Source organism: Xenia sp. Carnegie-2017, unplaced genomic scaffold, assembly GCF_021976095.1.
Source record: "Xenia sp. Carnegie-2017 unplaced genomic scaffold, XeniaSp_v1 HiC_scaffold_20, whole genome shotgun sequence".
Lineage (NCBI taxonomy): Eukaryota > Metazoa > Cnidaria > Anthozoa > Malacalcyonacea > Xeniidae > Xenia > Xenia sp. Carnegie-2017.
In genome coordinates, this window is record NW_025813483.1 from 15312379 (window position 1) to 15330137 (window position 17759).

At 34.5% G+C, this 17759-nt stretch overlaps 4 protein-coding genes across 7 annotated transcripts; 2 read left to right on the plus strand and 2 right to left on the minus strand.

Annotated features, from left to right (window-relative positions):
* Positions 1–49: 49 nt before the first annotated feature.
* On the minus strand, positions 50–2057 carry LOC124443065. The gene is made up of 10 exons (XM_046993591.1): positions 1767–2057; positions 1658–1702; positions 1515–1590; positions 1271–1444; positions 1158–1207; positions 820–993; positions 696–723; positions 525–626; positions 222–264; positions 50–118 (listed from the first exon to the last, which is right to left on the minus strand). Exons 3-10 carry the CDS (start codon positions 1579–1581, stop codon positions 91–93), a joined length of 666 nt encoding a protein of 221 aa, XP_046849547.1. The 5' UTR covers positions 1582–1590; positions 1658–1702; positions 1767–2057; the 3' UTR covers positions 50–90.
* LOC124443055 (COP9 signalosome complex subunit 3-like) lies at positions 2018–6097 on the plus strand. 2 transcript variants are annotated; one of them, XM_046993579.1, is made up of 15 exons: positions 2018–2310; positions 2673–2785; positions 2862–2911; positions 2980–3072; positions 3143–3217; positions 3563–3667; positions 3747–3836; positions 3923–3973; positions 4045–4146; positions 4304–4375; positions 4778–4864; positions 4944–5057; positions 5337–5417; positions 5497–5604; positions 5770–6097. In XM_046993579.1, the coding sequence occupies exons 1-14, from the start codon at positions 2138–2140 to the stop codon at positions 5563–5565; spliced, it is 1275 nt and encodes a 424-aa protein (XP_046849535.1). In that variant the 5' UTR covers positions 2018–2137; the 3' UTR covers positions 5566–5604; positions 5770–6097. The 2 variants fall into 2 exon arrangements, with proteins under 2 accessions (XP_046849535.1, XP_046849536.1); XM_046993580.1 differs by having other exon boundaries at positions 5804–6097.
* Positions 5976–10589, minus strand: LOC124443043 (N-acetylglucosamine-1-phosphotransferase subunits alpha/beta-like). 2 transcript variants are annotated; one of them, XM_046993563.1, is made up of 2 exons: positions 7405–10584; positions 5976–6876 (listed from the first exon to the last, which is right to left on the minus strand). In XM_046993563.1, the coding sequence occupies exons 1-2, from the start codon at positions 10298–10300 to the stop codon at positions 6161–6163; spliced, it is 3612 nt and encodes a 1203-aa protein (XP_046849519.1). In that variant the 5' UTR covers positions 10301–10584; the 3' UTR covers positions 5976–6160. The 2 variants fall into 2 exon arrangements, with proteins under 2 accessions (XP_046849519.1, XP_046849520.1); XM_046993564.1 differs by having other exon boundaries at positions 6639–6788; positions 7405–10589.
* A 101-nt stretch (positions 10590–10690) lies between these two features.
* On the plus strand, positions 10691–17687 carry LOC124443045 (protein sel-1 homolog 1-like). Of its 2 annotated transcripts, XM_046993568.1 has the most exons (22): positions 10691–10890; positions 10973–12032; positions 12159–12407; positions 12495–12570; positions 12741–12819; positions 13093–13179; positions 13254–13367; positions 13456–13537; positions 13609–13679; positions 13807–13887; positions 13959–14015; positions 14119–14187; positions 14258–14335; positions 14578–14640; positions 14880–14967; positions 15052–15117; positions 15289–15371; positions 15456–15621; positions 15841–15915; positions 16370–16542; positions 16630–16752; positions 17057–17687. In XM_046993568.1, the coding sequence occupies exons 2-22, from the start codon at positions 11465–11467 to the stop codon at positions 17180–17182; spliced, it is 2574 nt and encodes an 857-aa protein (XP_046849524.1). In that variant the 5' UTR covers positions 10691–10890; positions 10973–11464; the 3' UTR covers positions 17183–17687. The 2 variants fall into 2 exon arrangements, with proteins under 2 accessions (XP_046849524.1, XP_046849523.1); XM_046993567.1 differs by having other exon boundaries at positions 10973–12407.
* The last annotated feature ends 72 nt before the right edge of the window (positions 17688–17759 follow it).

Genomic DNA, 17759 nt, shown 5'->3' on the forward strand with positions numbered 1-17759 from the left:
AAATTGTGTGAATGTCTTAACACGCTTCCGGTCAGACCCAGTTCTTTTTGGCGTAATTTTCATGCAAACTTCAAAATTCCTTTCGCTATTTTAACCAAACACGATTTTTTTGATGGAACTAAAATAAAAATATGTAGTTATAGAAGCTTAGAATCATGAAATGTAAATCCTCGCAAAATTTAAAAAAATCATCGGGCTGGCTTCGCCACTGACTTTCCCACCTTGCGACTCGTTGAAGATTGCTGTAAGATTGGACATCTTTGGCTAATGCAAAAAATGTTGCAAGAATCACAAATTTGCATCGTAATATAGAGGTTCATCTTCAGTAAAGCGACTTATTCATATTAAGTGATTTTCAAAAAAAGGATTGCTTAAAACAAGCGCGAGATTAATAATTAATTGTCCTGACAAAAACGAGGGAAGTGGCAAATGTTGCGTACGTTGCATCAATAAAGCTTTACTTTTGTTAAATTTGCGACAGTCGTAGCGAATTAAAGTTGTAACATTAAGTTCCGGTAGCTCACCAGGTGCTTCGTCTGCAGGAGTGGCAAGCTCTTGGAAACGCAATAATTCTTGAATGTCCTGTTCTTGAACATCATGGCGATTTGTGTCGACATAATCGGACACTGAGGAAAAATATCAAGTTGATATTTTGTTGAATAGTCATGAGAAGTCCACTTCATCGTTCAGTTTACCTGAGAAAACCGTCGATGCTGTTTTCATCTGAAATTGTTGATTAATGACCAACATGTTATAGGTTACAGAATAATTTGCATGTTATAATAATTGATTATATAGAAATGGTTTAATGAATCTTACATCATTCAGTTCTTCCTGATTCCCGCTGGATGATATAGGAACAAGTATTGTCCGAGTTGATGACAAATGATTTTTTGTAGTCGTCGTTTTTTTCTCATCATCAACCATAGATATTTGATGAGTTCCATAACTTTGTAATTGGTCATGACAAATATCGCTGAGGAATGAGTCTGACTACATAATTTAAAGCAATTTGGTATTCCCCGTTGAGCCAATGGGGACGGGTTTCCCACAGAGAAAGCAAAAAAAAACTCAAAATCGGACTCAAGGCAATGAAAAAAAAAGTAAAAAATCTCAGGTTTAGACAGAAACTTTAAGTTATATGTGTTGAACATTACGTGTTCACTTTCGCTTTCAGAAAGACGTTGTGCTTTCCTTTTCTTTTTAGCTGAAATAAAATACCCAATCAATGTTAGCTCTCCTTTTTGTTAGTTTTTTGAAATCATTTTACCTGGAATGTCAGTTTCTTCGTCGTATTCATTTGATATTTGTTGGTCGAACTTTTCTGGCTTAAACGTTTCGAGCTTGGGTTCAATATAAAATAAGTGTACATAAGAGGAAGGAACGAGTGAGATGTTCCCTTTGTGAAATTGTAATTTGTCGGCAATCAGCCATTTTTCTCGATCTGGCAATCTCGTCAAGTAGACAAGAAATAAATTTTTCTATTACGTAACGTGAAATGACTTAAAGGATACAAGGGTAGACGACTAAATGATCTGTTCTTATTGGTTTTAGGTCACAGTTTGTACCTAATAGCACCATAATTATTTTCTGTAAAAAAAGCATAAATTTTTCGTTTAGATAATTATTAACAATATTCAGTTGGCCATCCACTGACCTCTATATCTTCTTGGTGTCTGAGTCAGCGCAAAAATCTTCGTATCTGTTTGAAGTCATTTTTCAGGAGAATTTATTGTATTTAAAGTAGCATATGAAGTAAAAATTACCTGTATTCTTGAACATTTGAACTTTTCACTAAATGTAGCCTAATTTTGTGAACCGTCTTGTCTATTATAATCAATCTTTCGTCTGTTTTTGGAAAGGCAAATTTCTTGAGAATCATATTTAATTGACCAAAATCAGGCAATAACCACAAGTGCTGCGTAGCCAATATAGTGCACTTTAATAATGTGTGGAGCTATCAAAACTCGTTCATGTTTGCCGATGATCCATAGTAGCGCTTACAAAATTTTCCACAAAATTTTGATTTTTAATTAAAGTTGGTGTCTGCAACACTAATTTTATCAAAACTTCGGAGATTGCCGTTTCAGCGACGTTTGACGGAAGAAATGTAATATCGTCATTGTGACAATCCAACATGGACGATTTTATTTGTGCAATAAAAACTTTATGCGACGACAAAAATCATCAGCAATTATCTGAACTTTTCAGGAAAAACGGTGAAGCATTTCTACAGAATGCAACTCATATTGATCAAGTTGTTGGGGCTTTGGACTTAGAGCATCACTCGTTTGCATGCCTTACTTTGCTGTAAGTATATGATTTTAGTGATTTAGGTATGAACAGAAGTTACAGAAAACAGGCTACATATCTTGACATATAGTAATTTGACGTGAAGTTTTCACAAACGTTGGTGAACGCGTTTATTTTCACCCTCAAGTTATCTCTGTAATTTTAGTCGTCAATTTTTTTCGTTCATGTCTATAAATTCATATTCAGATATATTCAAATTCACCCAAAGGCGGAATTTGGTACAGTTGGAGAATAGTAGAGTAGATTTCGAATTAGATTCTTGAAATTTTCCATTTTTGGTAGCGATTTTCACAATCTAAAAAATAATTACTAGCAGTCACATTAACTATTTAAAAAAGGGCATTTTGTAATTTATTCAGGGCAATGAAAGTCAGTTTCTCCAATTGTGGGGATTTTGAGTTGTTATTTGTGCAGATCCAGCAATGCATAAGCATGTCTCAAGCTGAAGTGATCCAATTGCTTAAAAATCCATGTAAGTTATTGAACCAACCATGCACTCCTTAGTTATCATCTTCAACTGATAAAATTTTTTTCCCTCATTATTTTAGTATGTGAACTTTGCCATTACTTAACATCACAACTGGTCAATAAAAAGCAGGTTGTATCAATAGGTCATGCAGGATCTAATGATTATCTTTCCACATCCTTATAATCCCTATTTTTTAGCCATTGAAAGGAGTACAAATCCTTATAACCGCAATCGTGAAGCTACAAAAATCCAAGTCACAATTAACGCCAATTCATGCCGATCTGATGCAGGTTTTTTTCGTAGATTTTTTCACGAAAGTTTATGTTTTACTACAATATATGTCTGCTTTGCATTTTGAAGCTTTGCTTGCTTGCTAAATGTTTCAAACCAGCTCTTCCTTTTCTGAATGAAAACATTGTGGAAATAATGAGAGAGGTTAGCACAATTTTTGATGTTTTTTCTTTGCATGCTTTTGCATTTCTTTGCATTCATACTTTTAAAAACTATTGAGAGAACTAGTTAATCTTATTGAAGAGCTTATAAGTATTTAAACACGACAAAGTGTACTGGGACAGCCACTTGACAAAATATTGCAGGGGAGGTGAGTCACAAAATAAGTCAAATGATAAATTGAAATTTTGAACAAAGAGGTCTAGTGGATAATTTATTAGAATAACTCAATATGTAATATAAAATATTGGGGAGGGGACACCCGCCTCTCTCCTTGTCCTCCCATAGTCGCCCACTCATAGTGTAACTCACATTTTTGATAATTTTCAGGACTGTGTTGATGAATCAAGGCAATTTTTACTTTATTTCTACTATGGAGGGATGATATTTACAGCATTGAAGAAGTTTGACAGAGCCTTGTTTTTTTATGAAATTGTATGACATAATGAAACTTTACAAACATTAGTTTTTTAATATATTTTTCATTATTGCAAACTCCTTTTACTTTCCAAAGGCTATCACTACTCCCGCAAGTGACATCAGTTACATAATGCTCAATGCTTATAAGAAATTTATTCTTGTTTCCCTTATTGAACATGCAAAGGTAACTTTTAAATTTTAAAGATTTATGAATTAATAGCATAACCACATTTTCATAGTAATGGCTTTGTTCATGTTCATGTTTCTTAGATAATATCCTTGCCTAAATACGCACCACAAGTTGTTGCAAAATATCTCACGGTATTTTTTGCATTAAAATTTTTTACATGTTTGTCATCATTCTCTAATTCTTCATTCTGTTGATGTTACAGCCATCAAGCTCATGTTATCATGAACTGGCAAATGCATTTTGCTCAAGCAACCCATCAGGCATGAACAATATTGTAACCAAATACAGTGATGAGTTTACTGCGGTATGTTTGGCTTAAAATATTTCATTATTTATTGATGTAAACATTCAAATATAGAGGTTCTACGTATGTGTATTATTATATGCTACATTTTAGATAAAAATGTATTGTTTGCTCTTTGTTAGAAGGTTTTTTGATATCCATTGAAAATTGTTATTAGGACACCAATATGGGTTTGGTCAAGCAGGTCATAAAGGCAATGTATAAAGTTACAATTAAAAGACTTACAAAGGTACATAACATAACATAAGATAGATCATTGATAGTGAAAGCCCTCTAAGATGGAAAACTGTTACATATCATATAGATTTACTGTTTTGTGCAGTTTTTTTTGATGTGCATTTGTTTCCTTGATTTGTATGCAGAAAACTGTAAAATTTGGCTTTTAAGTGAATCCTCAAACATACTGGTCACATTACGTAACATACTGGTCACATTATGTTTTATACTGGATATACTTGATACTTGATATAGACTGATTCAAATTACACGTCAAAAAGCAGTGTGTGTTTTGTACTAAGGTTCTTTCGCCAGTTGTTCTTTCCCAGTTCCTTGCGCTTGTATTTCATAGAAAGACCTCAATATCTGAAGTGGTTTTTTCACGTTGTTTGAGCCATTGATTTTTTGCTTGCAGACGTTTTTGACTCTATCTCTGCAAGACATGGCTGCTCGTGTTGGTCTTAATAACGTGGACGAAGCAGAAAATTATGTGTTGAGAATGGTTTGTAGACAATGATGTTTGCAGATGTTGTAAAGCAATATTGGTCAGTGTTGCCACTTTGTTTGAAAATTTTCTCTAGATCGAAGAAGGCGAAATTTACGCATCAATCAATCAGAAAGATGGCATGGTGTCGTTTTACAATAGTCCAGAGAAATACAATGATCCTAGGATGTTGAAACAATTGGACGACCAGGTTTTCATTCTTTATTTTTATGAATTTCACGAAGCAGATATTATTTTCGAGGACTGCTCAGTTGACGAACGTCGATAGTGCTCTTTCTAAGCTTGAGGCTTGGTCGTGAGAAATGTGAACATTAACTTAAACAGCGTATTTGGTGAATGGCAAGTGTAGCGGCTGATGGGAATTTATGATTAATATATATATAAGATACAAAATAAGTGCATCAAAGTAATTATGTGACTGAGTAACCATAGCTACAAAGATATCTCATATTGTATATTCTACTTATAGATTAGAGAATACCAAGATGTCGACAATAAACTTTCTGCTATGGACAAAAGACTCGCACTAAATCCTAAATATATAAAGAAAGTGAGTTGAACGTATAAATTAGTTGGTTTTTATCCACTTATCTTGTAACTATGCTATGATGATTCTCGTTGACTTTTAGACAAGCGCAATAAGCGGAAGTTTTGAAGACGAAGGTCTAGGAAAGATGAAAGATGATGCATTTTTATAATAGGATTGTATACCATGAAAATGAAATGTAACCAATCAGGTGAATGCCCTTACAATAACTGCATTCAAATTTCAAAGTTAGAGTTATCTGTCGTGCGAATTGCCAACGCTATTGATCTGTTTCGTGTTGGTTATTGCAGTAACATCATCTTTAATGTTTGTCTTATTATGAAAGGTAAATTTTCCTTATCTTATTCTAAATGAGATTAAAGAGTTATGGTTTTGTTTGGAATGCAAAGGGTGTGTGTTCTAACAGTGAATATGTCAACATTGGCTGTTTTGGATCGTCGGGCAGATGATCAGCGTACCTTCATGGTCAAAGAACAAAACTTGAACATATTTGTGTGAAACAAAAAACTGTGAAATATGAAGATAATCATATTTAAGTAAACTTACAATGAAAGACGAAACTTTTTGATTGAAAAAAATTATTTTACTATTAAATAGTTCATGTACTTAAAATAGAGAGACAAACGTAGTTTTTAATTTATGAGTTAACAAAATACTTGAAGAAAAAATTTTGAATAACCTGTTTTCATTGTAAATTTAAATATTTTCATTATTCTACAGCCTATGTATGTTCATTGTCCTTCAATTTAAACGGTTAATAATCTTGTCGATTTTGTATTTGTGGCTCTAGCAGTACGAAAACGTCTCTTTATAAAAATCTCTATTCGTCGTAACATGTACAACACAGGAGACCAACAGATGTATAACATGACAACCAGTAGCAACAATACCAAGATACGATCAGATAAGAAACTCAGCTTTGCTCTCTCGTTTTTCCACGAATTTAAATCGTCCACATGGAGGAATTCGTTCATCACACTGTCCGGCAACTCAAACTGCGAGGGCACAGGAAACATTGTTTCATAAAAATCGACGAGCATTTCTTTAATAAGAGAAGCGTTAACATGATCATGATCGATGTTATCGTTGAGACATATAAACTTTAGTGGACGTCTACGAATGCCGTCCAGTTGTAAAGAAACATGAGTAATGTTATTTTTGATCATTTTAAAAGCAATATCGTTATCACCTACGATCTCATGTTTAAATTTATTTTCTTTTTCATTTGTGTTGTTTAGTTGTTTGAAGATGATGTTGCAATCCATTAGAAACCTTTCCGTAATCCTAGGAACTTTGTAACCATATTGGCGCTCCGAATGAAATTCGGTTTCAACCGTAGTATACTCGTCATTTCCAGAACAGTTCCGCAGTTGCCTAAGAAAAGCTTCAACTTTATCTGCATTCAAAGGTACGTCGTTTAACTTGGTCATAAGTGTTCGTAATTCGCGGTCGGATAATGTACCTACATAACAACAATTGCTCATCAGTGTACTTGCCTCGTACCCAGTTTATTAGGTTGTGATTATCGCTGAGGTTGTTATGCAAGGTCTCTTTGTATGTTCATGATTATTTAAATCAATCAAAATTTGTGGCAAAGATATTGGTAGATCAGTAGTGAAGCTTCCTTGATTGTTTCTCATACTGTGCAAATATTTTGGTGTTTATTTATTACAAAGAAAAACGAATGAAATTATTTTTCAAAAGAAAGGAAATTTTTGCAGTAAAACTTGCACAGGAAGACAAAGAATTCGTGATAGCTTTGCCACTGATATGCACTTGGGGAGTAGGACGTTGGATGTTTTCACATCATGTAAATACGTAAAATATAAAAAAGTCGTGTCGTTACGTCATCGTCGGATTGTTGATTGAATTCACGATTATCTGACTCAAATAATGGATTCAGATTCCATTAAAAACTTGGGAAACTACACAAATTTCTATCCTTCAAATATCTATAACATAAATGGTATTCTTCATACGTCATACTCACCAGATTGATCTACGTCAACTTCACGAAACATCCTTGAAACATTGAATCCTTGAGTCTGATCAATGACGTAATAAAAGTAAGATAACGCGAACTGCATGTCACGAGGACTTCGTAGTTTATGCGAAGATGTTTTATCAAATTCCTTTGGAAAAAACGCCTGTAATTCTGTCATGATGTTCACATCAATCATATGAGGCATGTGCGACGGTACTTTTCTTGCTTTGTAACCAAACGCTCTGTTATAGATACGATTTACATGAAGCAGTGAGCTCGAGAAGGCATCCAATAAACTTCTACCATGAAATATTGTCGTTCTATATCTTTCCTGGACCATTTGCCTATCTTGTAGTTGTTTGAAAGTCTGTTGTTTCTCCCACGGAAGAAAACCTTTATTCTCGATTCTTGTTTCGTCAAACTGGTTGAGAAGACGTCTTTGGGAGGAGAATTTCGTAGTGTCCAGCAAAGTAGGAGTCGTTCTTTCTTTGCTTTCTTCACTCAGCGGTTTTGTCATTGCTTTCATATAAGATCTCATTTTCATTTGACTTTGGACGGTAGTTGGAGCTGTTTGGTCGCAACTTAATCGTAAATTCTCTTTTATCAATCGTGCTTTTCTTCGGTTATAACCCTTTTTCGTTATGTCACCGATCTTCAACTCTTCTTCGAGATCTTCCAAATCCTTCATAACATTCGCAGGAAGTTTGCAACCGTCAGGAATATCGGGAACGAAATACTCTAAAGAATTCAAAGTAGGCCATGTCGGTGGAGAAAACCTTGTGTGGGGGTCATTCCAATAATTAAAATGATCACTATCATTAGTATGAATTCTTATTGGATAAATTCTTGTAGGAATTTTCCATGCTGATTTTAGCGGCACATCTTCAGTTTTCACAGTATCGACATGTTTAACATTTTCCATCATTTCTAGTTCTTCATCGAACATTGTATTAACTGTAAAATTAAACTTTAGTTCAGTCACCGCCGAACTGTTCATCGTCTTATATCCAGCCAAGCGGATTCCTACAGATGTCAGGGATTCGTTGAGATGAAATGTGACAATCATGGACATGAATTTCTGTGCAATTGTAATTGAACGTACAATATATGACCCATCTTGTTCTCCCTCAATTATCTTTCCTTCACCATAAACCTCAGACAGATTGAAATACATGGCTCTTAGTCCATTGGGTAGATGAAATTCATCATCATCTTCACGTAATGTTATTCCATGTAATGCGGAAAATTGAGAGGTACCACAGTCACCACCATCAAACCCACAACTTGGATTGTTGCAAGCACCATCACAATAACGATCACCAATCCAGGAGTCTGCACAGCCAGGACTGCAGAATTCACGAGGTCTGGCTCTTTTCACATTAGCCCAAACATTTCGCCATTGAGTACTTGGCGGCTGTGCATTGGCCTTAAGACAATCTCCCCCATCCCAATCACACTCGGATACATTGCATGCTTTGTCACAGTATTTGTCATTGATCCATGTTGCTGGACAACCTTCATTACAATTAGGCACTGGCCATGAGAGAAAAATCTTTTGTCCTTTGGAATGTGTGTAAAAATCATCAGGCCATACTTCGGCACCAAACATAACATCATCATTAAGGTATATAAATTTTTTCGATAAACCTGGAATTTTGTGAAGATGTGATTCAATTGCAGGTGAGCTGAATGTTGGTAAATGACTCTGATTGGAGAATATCTCACGATGAGTTACAATTTTGATTCTAGGGTTGTTTAAATTTAGCCAGCTAGGAATCTGACCATTTGTAACAATAAATATCTGTCGCACCCAAGGAGCAAATTTTTCAACAGATCTTAATGAATATCTCAGCTCCTGGTTGTCTGCAAACCTACTAGCAGAGAAATGGTTATCTTCTTGCTTTGCATCTGCAAATGAAAATGGTTCCCACACCATGATAACTGGTTCAAAAACAAGGGCATACCCTTGAAATCTTAGATCACCTCTCTTAATTTTCAAAGCTTCTTCATAACTCTGATCATCTCTGAAGGTCAACACACCCACATTCTCCTTCTCATAGAACTCCAATGTGATCAATTTATTTGAAAAATGTTCATGTAGAAATTGTTTTAACAAAATACCATTGTCACTAGGTCTGTTTATAGCAATGACCATTGCCATGGCACGCATACGTACACCTAACTCTGTGGCTTGACTAGTGAAATATGCTTGCTGGGATACAACATTTTCACTTTTTATCTTGAATGACCGATCCACTGCACGATTTAGAGTCTCCTTATTAGAGAATTTTACAACAATTAGTCTGGTTTGTTTTGAATCTGCTTTACGGTTTGATTTTAGGCTAATATTATAAATGTTCAATGCCTTTTCAAATATTTCATCAACTTTTTTCAACTCAGAAACCTTGATGAGGGAATGGACTTGTAATACCAAAGTATTAAGTGCAATGCAGTCCTTATAAGGGCATATTTCTGGATTATCTTTAACACCACCATTACCATGGGTTGATTTCATTTTGTCCATAGTATTTTCAGCTGATGGTACGCTATCATTAAACCTATGCTCCAATTCTGTCTTTAGTCGATTGAGTTGATTCAGTAACAATGGATCTGTTCCATTAACCCAGGTATACACAATGTCAATTGGCATTGGAAGACACAATCTACCTTGAAATGATTTATGCAAAATATTGTCTGCATAGGGGAATAAAATATTCTTATATCGTATCACACTCCATTCAAAAGCTGCTTCTCCAAACTGCAAGGCAGAAATAAAGACGAGCAACAGCGTACCAAAGCATAAGAGAAACCCGTGTTTCGATGAGATCAACGTATACATTCGTCTTTGTAAAAGTTTACAAAAGTTATCGCATCCCATTCGCTGAACCCGGTGCCAGGCCATCTCATATCCATAATATTTTCAACGGAAAACAAAACAAATATACATAAAGTGACATAACATTTGGATTAAGAGATGCTGCGTTCAAGTTTAGAAAGCGATTTAGGCACGTTTGAGGCATGTGACTCGACTATTCAGGAACAGACAAGTCAAAAAAATTCCTGGCAAACAATGTTTCGGTTTTTGAAACTTGTTGCTTCTATTATTTTACATATGACGGCATTCGTATCATAATACTTTACGAGACAATATTTATCAGTTTTTTTAATACAAATTGATATACATTATTGATTTTTTTCCTTAAAGATAATAAATATTTAAATTTTGTAATAGCAATCGCTCTGCTGTATGTTGTCTCTCACGTTGACATCATCTGAATCAGATGATTCCGCTTTCACCCATGGAGCTCTTTTTGACGGATGGAAAACGCGAATAAACGTACGTGTTCATTTAGGAGGACAACAAAATAGATGGAAAAATTTCGAAGATTTTCTGTTCATTTGTTGTCCTTATAAAAATGCGAGGAAGAAGAATTATTTTACTTGTTTTCGTCACTTTTTTTGTTTATAAGGATGAGGTGTTTAGCACGGGAGGTATCTCATTTTATTCTTTTAGTATATATTGCTTTAACATGAATTCATTGTACTCGCTACTATTTTTTAAACAAATTTTTAGTATCGAAGGATGAAGAAAAAGACGAAAAAGAGCATTTGCATTTGACAAGTCAAGATATAGCTGCAAAGGATATGAACATAAATGTTAATCTTGGCAATGTACAAAAGATAAATGATGAAAATGATCCAGAAACGATTGAAAATTTGAACAGAAAGACACCATTACTTCTCCAAACGAAAAAGCCAAGCAAATTGAGGAAGATACCAATAAAAAACTGATACTTTTGTGATTGGAAGTAATGAAGGCAATGTTAGAGAACCAAACACTGAAAAAATATATGAAAAACCTACAGACAAAGAAACTAAAGAATTTAAAACAGAAGAACACATTACAACTGATTATAAAAATAAAGATATTTCTGCAGAAGCTTCAAAATACAAGGAAAAGGCTTACAGTCATAAATTATTGGATGACAGTATATCATCACTGGATGAGAAAGTTTTGATCAAAACACACGATGATACATCAGAAGATATTGACAGAATTGTCATAATGGAGCAAGATGTTGCTCAAGAAAAGCAAAGTGATGATGCAATGAAACAATTTACTAAATCTAAACATAAGAATATACTATTGCATGAAAGTGTTGGTTTAAAAGACGGCAATTTTATGTCTTATCAAGATAAGAAATCAAAAGCAAAGGAAAAGATGAGTGATGATCAAGATGATAAATCCATGGATAATTATGATAGTATAGAGGAACAAGATGATGTGTCAAAGGATCAAGATCTGAAATCTGAGGTTAAAAAAGAGATTATGGATAACAAAGATGACATGCCCATTGGACAAGATGATGGTATGAAGAATAAAAAAAATGATGTATTAGAGGAACAAGATGAGAAATCTGAGGTTGAGAAAGACCCCTATGATGATGAAGATGATGATGATGTACCCATTGGTCAAGATAATGGCAATGACAAGCAGGATGATGTATCTGACGACGAGAATGGTGTTGTGAATGAAGTCTATGAGGATGAAGATAACTTGTTGGATGAATCAGAATTTGTGGAGGATCCTCTACTGGATGATGATGATGATGATGATGATGATGATGTATTAAGTGAGAATCCACAATCTGAAGATGAAATTGTAGACACTGACATAGTAGACACTGACACATACAATGAAATCTCGGATGAAACAATAGAATTACCAATCATTGAAGTCAATTCATATGAAATTTTAGATGATGGAAAACAGTTACCAAAGGACTCAATTGCTCCAGCTTCAAATAATCATGATGACGATGAAAGTGTATCAGAATATGATTCAAAACAAGATGAAAAGAAAGAAAATGACCAAGACAGTCTATCTTTAACTGTCACCAAAGAAAGTCCTTTATTATCAACCCAAAGTTCTTCAACGTTAAAAAAAGAAAATCCAGCCTCTTTGTCTGATCCAGGCTCTTCTATTCATGAGGCGGAAAATGTGAAAGGTAACAAGAGGCTTTTAGATTGAGATTTTTCCCAAAATTTTATTAAATGCTAAATGATACTTCATGGTGTTATTGGTACATTTTTAGAAGCTCATTTGGGACAACAGTTATATGATGAAGCAATGGCATTAATCAACAACTCCAAAACTAAGACGAATTCAAGGTTTTATGCAAATTATGATTCCATAATATTGATATGAAACTTGACTAGTTATTGTCAAGAATCAATGAATATGCAGCATGCCATTCTTAAAAAGGATTTGATGAAGAAAATGAAATGTCAAATGTTGTTGTGGCAATCACAATGGAAAATATTTCTTGTAATTCTTTCAGAATAATCCCCCTTCTTGATAAAGCAGCAAATGAGCACAGACATCAAAAATCTCAGGAAGAGCTTGGCGAGATTTACATGGTAAAGAAAAATTGTCATTTAAGATCTGTATTTTTAATGTGTGCTCAACAATCATGCAACAGTTGCAAAATTTGTTGTTATGTAATTATTGTGGTATTGCTTAAACCATGTCTAGTGTAATATTGAATTTTTGTGAAGCTTGATTTTACTGTCTATCATTGTGCAACACAAATGTTGTTTTTTAAATGATTAGTGTACAAGAACAAGGTTTTAGTGATGTGTCAGATTGTTTTTTAAAAGACTGAGCTAATATCTAATATGAAATCTTTTTAGTTTGGCAATGGTACCGGTCAAAATTTTTCTCGATCTTTCGAGTTGCTTGAGATGGCAGCAAATAGTGGCTCACCAAAGGCACAGCAGGTCTTGTTTAATGATATAATATTCATTAAGGAGTTAACGTATCAAGAAGAAAGTTGTCTTTAATTTGCTTATAGATGCTTGGATTCATGTACGCATCTGGTATGAGTGTTAATTCGAGTCAGAGCAAAGCTCTAGTCTATTTTACATTTGCCGCTTTGGGAGGTGAAACCATGGCTGAAATGACTTTGGTAAGTTTTGATGTCTGTCTGTCAATAATGTTCTCCCTAACAATTCAAGTAATTTAACGTATGGAAAGTTTATTTCGTATGCGTGTAGGGCTATCGATACTTCTCTGGAATAACAGTTCAAGAAAACTGCGAAACGGCGCTAACTTATTATAGAAGGGTGTCTAGCAAAGGTAAAAAAGTAGGGTGTAATGATTTCTAATTTAATGAGAATGATATGGAATTTGAAATTGATTTTTATCAGTTGTTGGCGACATTTCTACGATTGGTGGACCCGCAATTCAACGTATACGTTTATCGGATGAAGTAGATCAGGTTCATTGATGTTTTTTTTTAAGAAAAGTCATCTCTTTGTTGAATTTCCAAGTGTTGTCCTTTGACCGGACAGTGTAAGCTTGGAGTATTTGATATAGAATTGATGTTTGATAATTCTTGACTATAGACAAGTAACAGTGCAATGTTGGATGAAGATTTGATCCAGTATTATCAGTTTTTGGCTGAGAAAGGAGATGTCCAAGCTCAGGTTTGTTTAATGTAAATTGCTTGAAATATCATCTTTCTCGCTAATTGTTTGTGCTGGAATTAATGCTTTAGGTTGGTATAGGTCAGTTGCATTTTCATGGAGGCAGGGGAGTAGAGCAGGATTTTGCGGTATGTAGCAAGTTCGTCGTGAAATCTTTCAACTTTTTGTCAATATGTTTCTTTAAAGACAATATTTTCCTTATTCGTATTTCAAATCAAATATTTTCTGTAGAGAGCGCATCGTTACTTTCAAATGGCCGCAGACACAGGGAATTCAAACGCTTTCGCTTTCTTAGGAAAGGTTGCACACCTTTACATGATAATTTGATATGAAATATTTCACTTCATTTGCTTAAAATATTTCACTTCAGCTTTATTCTAACGGCAACAGTGCAGTTAAAGCCAACAATGAAACAGCCATGAAATACTTCAAAAAGGCTGCGGAAATGGTAGGGGTGTTGTTGATTTATGAATGGTTTAAACCCGATAGTATCGTTACTCAACTTTGAAGATGACTACCGCTTAGCATGTTGAAGCGTCAGTCGACACTAACACTTCCCAGGACTACACTAAATTGGATGATTAACATTTACAAACGATTTACTTCGGGATAGGATATAGAAATTCATCTGTCTTTCTGCTGATATTAGTAAAATCGATTTTCGTAACTTTTTTATATTTTAATATTTAGGGTAACCCCGTTGGTCAAAGTGGTGTTGGTTTGATGTACTTGTTTGGAAAAGGCGTACCTAAGGTGAGTCGTGTTTTGTATGCACACATTATATTTTCATGGAAGCAAAAAAAGATATTCCAAGATTATTTTTATATGAGAATTACACTATTTGCCAGTTTGTAAATTCTTTATATCTGGTCACGAAAGTTTCTCTTTAAGTAAATTTAATTTTTAATGATTTCCTTCGCGTGCGATGTTGAGCTTTTATGAAATGCTGTTCATGACATGGAACTCATATGAAACTCCATCACAATTTATAGGATTATGCGTTGGCTATCAAGTATTTCAAACTAGCAGCTGATCAAGGTTGGGTCGATGGACAACTTCAGCTTGGAACGATTTATTATCGTAAGTTATTCATATATTTTAATCCTCGTTATTTTAATTTAAGAAATCCTATTATTTAAACATCTATTATTTTCTACGTTACAGATGGCCTTGGAGTAAAGAGAGACTACAAGCAAGCTTTCAAGTTTTTTAATCTTGCATCTCAGTCTGGTAATTATTTTCATCAGTATTAACATCTGTCCCGAGCTCTTTATTGTTGCACAGTAAGAGCTACTGAGAGCAAAGAAGCGTTTCGCACCTGGGTATCATTATTTCTCTCGACATTCTTTTGAGCAATTGTTGTTGGTATAAAGAACTTGAGAAATTTTCGTTTTACTTTAGGTAATATTCAAGCTCTTTATTTTTTGGGAATGATGTATTCATCTGGAACTGGTACAATAAGATCTTGTCGCACAGCGACAGAAGTTAGTTCTTATTTTATCCTCACTAAATGATGAAAACGATGAAACGATGTACTTTGTGTAAGATTGTAACTTTTTTTTTGAAAGCTTTTCAAGAACGTCGCCGAGCGTGGTAAATGGTCGGTTATGTTAATGGACGCTTATAAGGCTTACAAATCTGGTCAAATTAACAAAGCTCTGGTGAAATATGCTTATCTGGCCGAGTTAGGCTACGAAACAGCTCAGAGTAATGTTGCATATATACTTGATCAAGGTAAATTGATCGACAATCTTTTTTTTGCAATTTCGTGTATCGACGATAATGTTTTAATGAAATTTCCTCGACATTTTGAAGTAAAATTACGTATACTAAGACACGAATGTTAGTGATAATTCCGCTGCATTTTGTTATTTCACGTATGACAATTTTGTTCAAAGTCACACTCGTTCTCTTCAACAGTATATTTTCATTAAAATAATTATTTTTCTATAGAACTTGATACGGTAATGTCTGACGACTTTACGTATCCTAGGGCATTACTTTATTGGACAAGAGCAGCTCAACAAGGTTTGTCATCGCGATATAGAGTTTATCTTTGAAGGATTAATTATTCCACACTGTTATCATTGTCTTTAATGGATTGTTATCACTGAAACATCATCTTTGAGAAGTCTGTTGCTCACATAGGCGTACGAGACAAGGGGGGGGTGGGGCGGCAGCTGCTACACCCCCAAGAAAGTTTATAATTGCAAAGTTGGACAAATTTTAAACGTAATTCGGGCGAAAGTACGGCGGAACATTTTTACCCTCCCACCCCCTCAAAAATGATAACTCCCGTGCGTCTATGGTTGTTCATAGTGCTGTCATTATTAATTGTGACAGTCGGTTATTACTATGAAATCTTTGAGAAGTCTTGTCTGGCTTTTAGTATTTTCATTGTTAGCCATTGTCTGTGTTCGAGAAGTCTGCTGTTATTTGTGTTGTCATTCTTTGCGATAATCTTTTACTATTTATCATTAAGGTAACGTAGGTGCTCGAGTAAAAGTAGGAGACTATTATTATTATGGACAAGGTACTAAAGTCAATTACGAGACTGCTGCTTTTCATTATACCGTGGCACAGGAACAGTTCAGAAGTGCCCAAGCAATGTTCAACCTTGGTTATATGCACGAGAGGGGATTGGGAATGAAAAAGGTGAAATATAGTTGAGAATAGACTCGTATTGTTACGTCATCATGTTGAAATGGTGTTATTGTTGATCTTGGTTTATTTCCACTTTAGGATATTCATCTTGCAAAAAGGTTTTATGATATGGCTGCCGAAGCTAGTCCTGATGCTCAGGCTCCAGTTACTTTAGCTCTGGCTAAACTTGGTGTGCTTTACAGTCTGGATTGGATAAATAATGTAAGTTTATAGTTCATTCAAGTTTCGCACAGTGTTCATTACTTGCATTACAAACCTGTTGAAGGAAGAAATGTTAATTAATGTTACATCATCTGCGGTACACCATAATTTATTCATCGCCTACACAATAATGTTAATTTATTCATCGCCTACACAACAATGTTAATTTATTCATCGCCTGCCGTGTACAATGAAAATTGTTGACCATCGTTCTCAGATTAATTTAACACTTGACGAGAATTTGTTTTACACATAGCTAGAAAACAAAATCTGACAAAAGATTTCTCCTTTTCTTTCGCTTAAGAACTACGACGTATGGTCTCGTATCCATGTCAATCTGGATGAACGCTTAGGGACAAATTGGGATATTTATTTAATGACAATATTGGCCATCCTTGTTGGTCTCCTTATCATTCTACGTTGGAGATAGCCGATTATTTTATTGTCAGCTTTTTCCCTGCCAATGTACAACATACCGTTCATATGCACTCAATTCATAAAATCATGTGAGACTGACTGTATAAAAGCACACATATTTAATAATGTCTTCATTTTTTTGAGCGTGGAATGTAGACGGTTAGGGTGTGTTCTGAACTACGCGTGCCGTTTTCGTCATCAATATAAAATTTTAAGTTGGTTACAGTTGAGTGCTTTACCTCAAAATAAATTTGCTTGTAAAAGTGATATTAATCCACATACTCATATATTTATCGACCATTTCAAAAGTCATTTACGTTTATATTTTGCTTGTCGACTTAAACCAGGAATATTATTTTGGATCGTGATCTGTACTCAACGCTTTTATTAGAAACTTTATTGACATAAGTTTAATTTTTGAACGTTTACATGGTCATCCTGTCATGTGGCTATCTGGTGGCTGTAATTAATGAAATTTTATACATTACATTGTAGTATTATTACTACAACATAATAAACAGTTGATTTTATTCAATACTGGCAATAAAACATTTACCCCCGACGACCTTCAAAATATTCGCTGTTGGAAT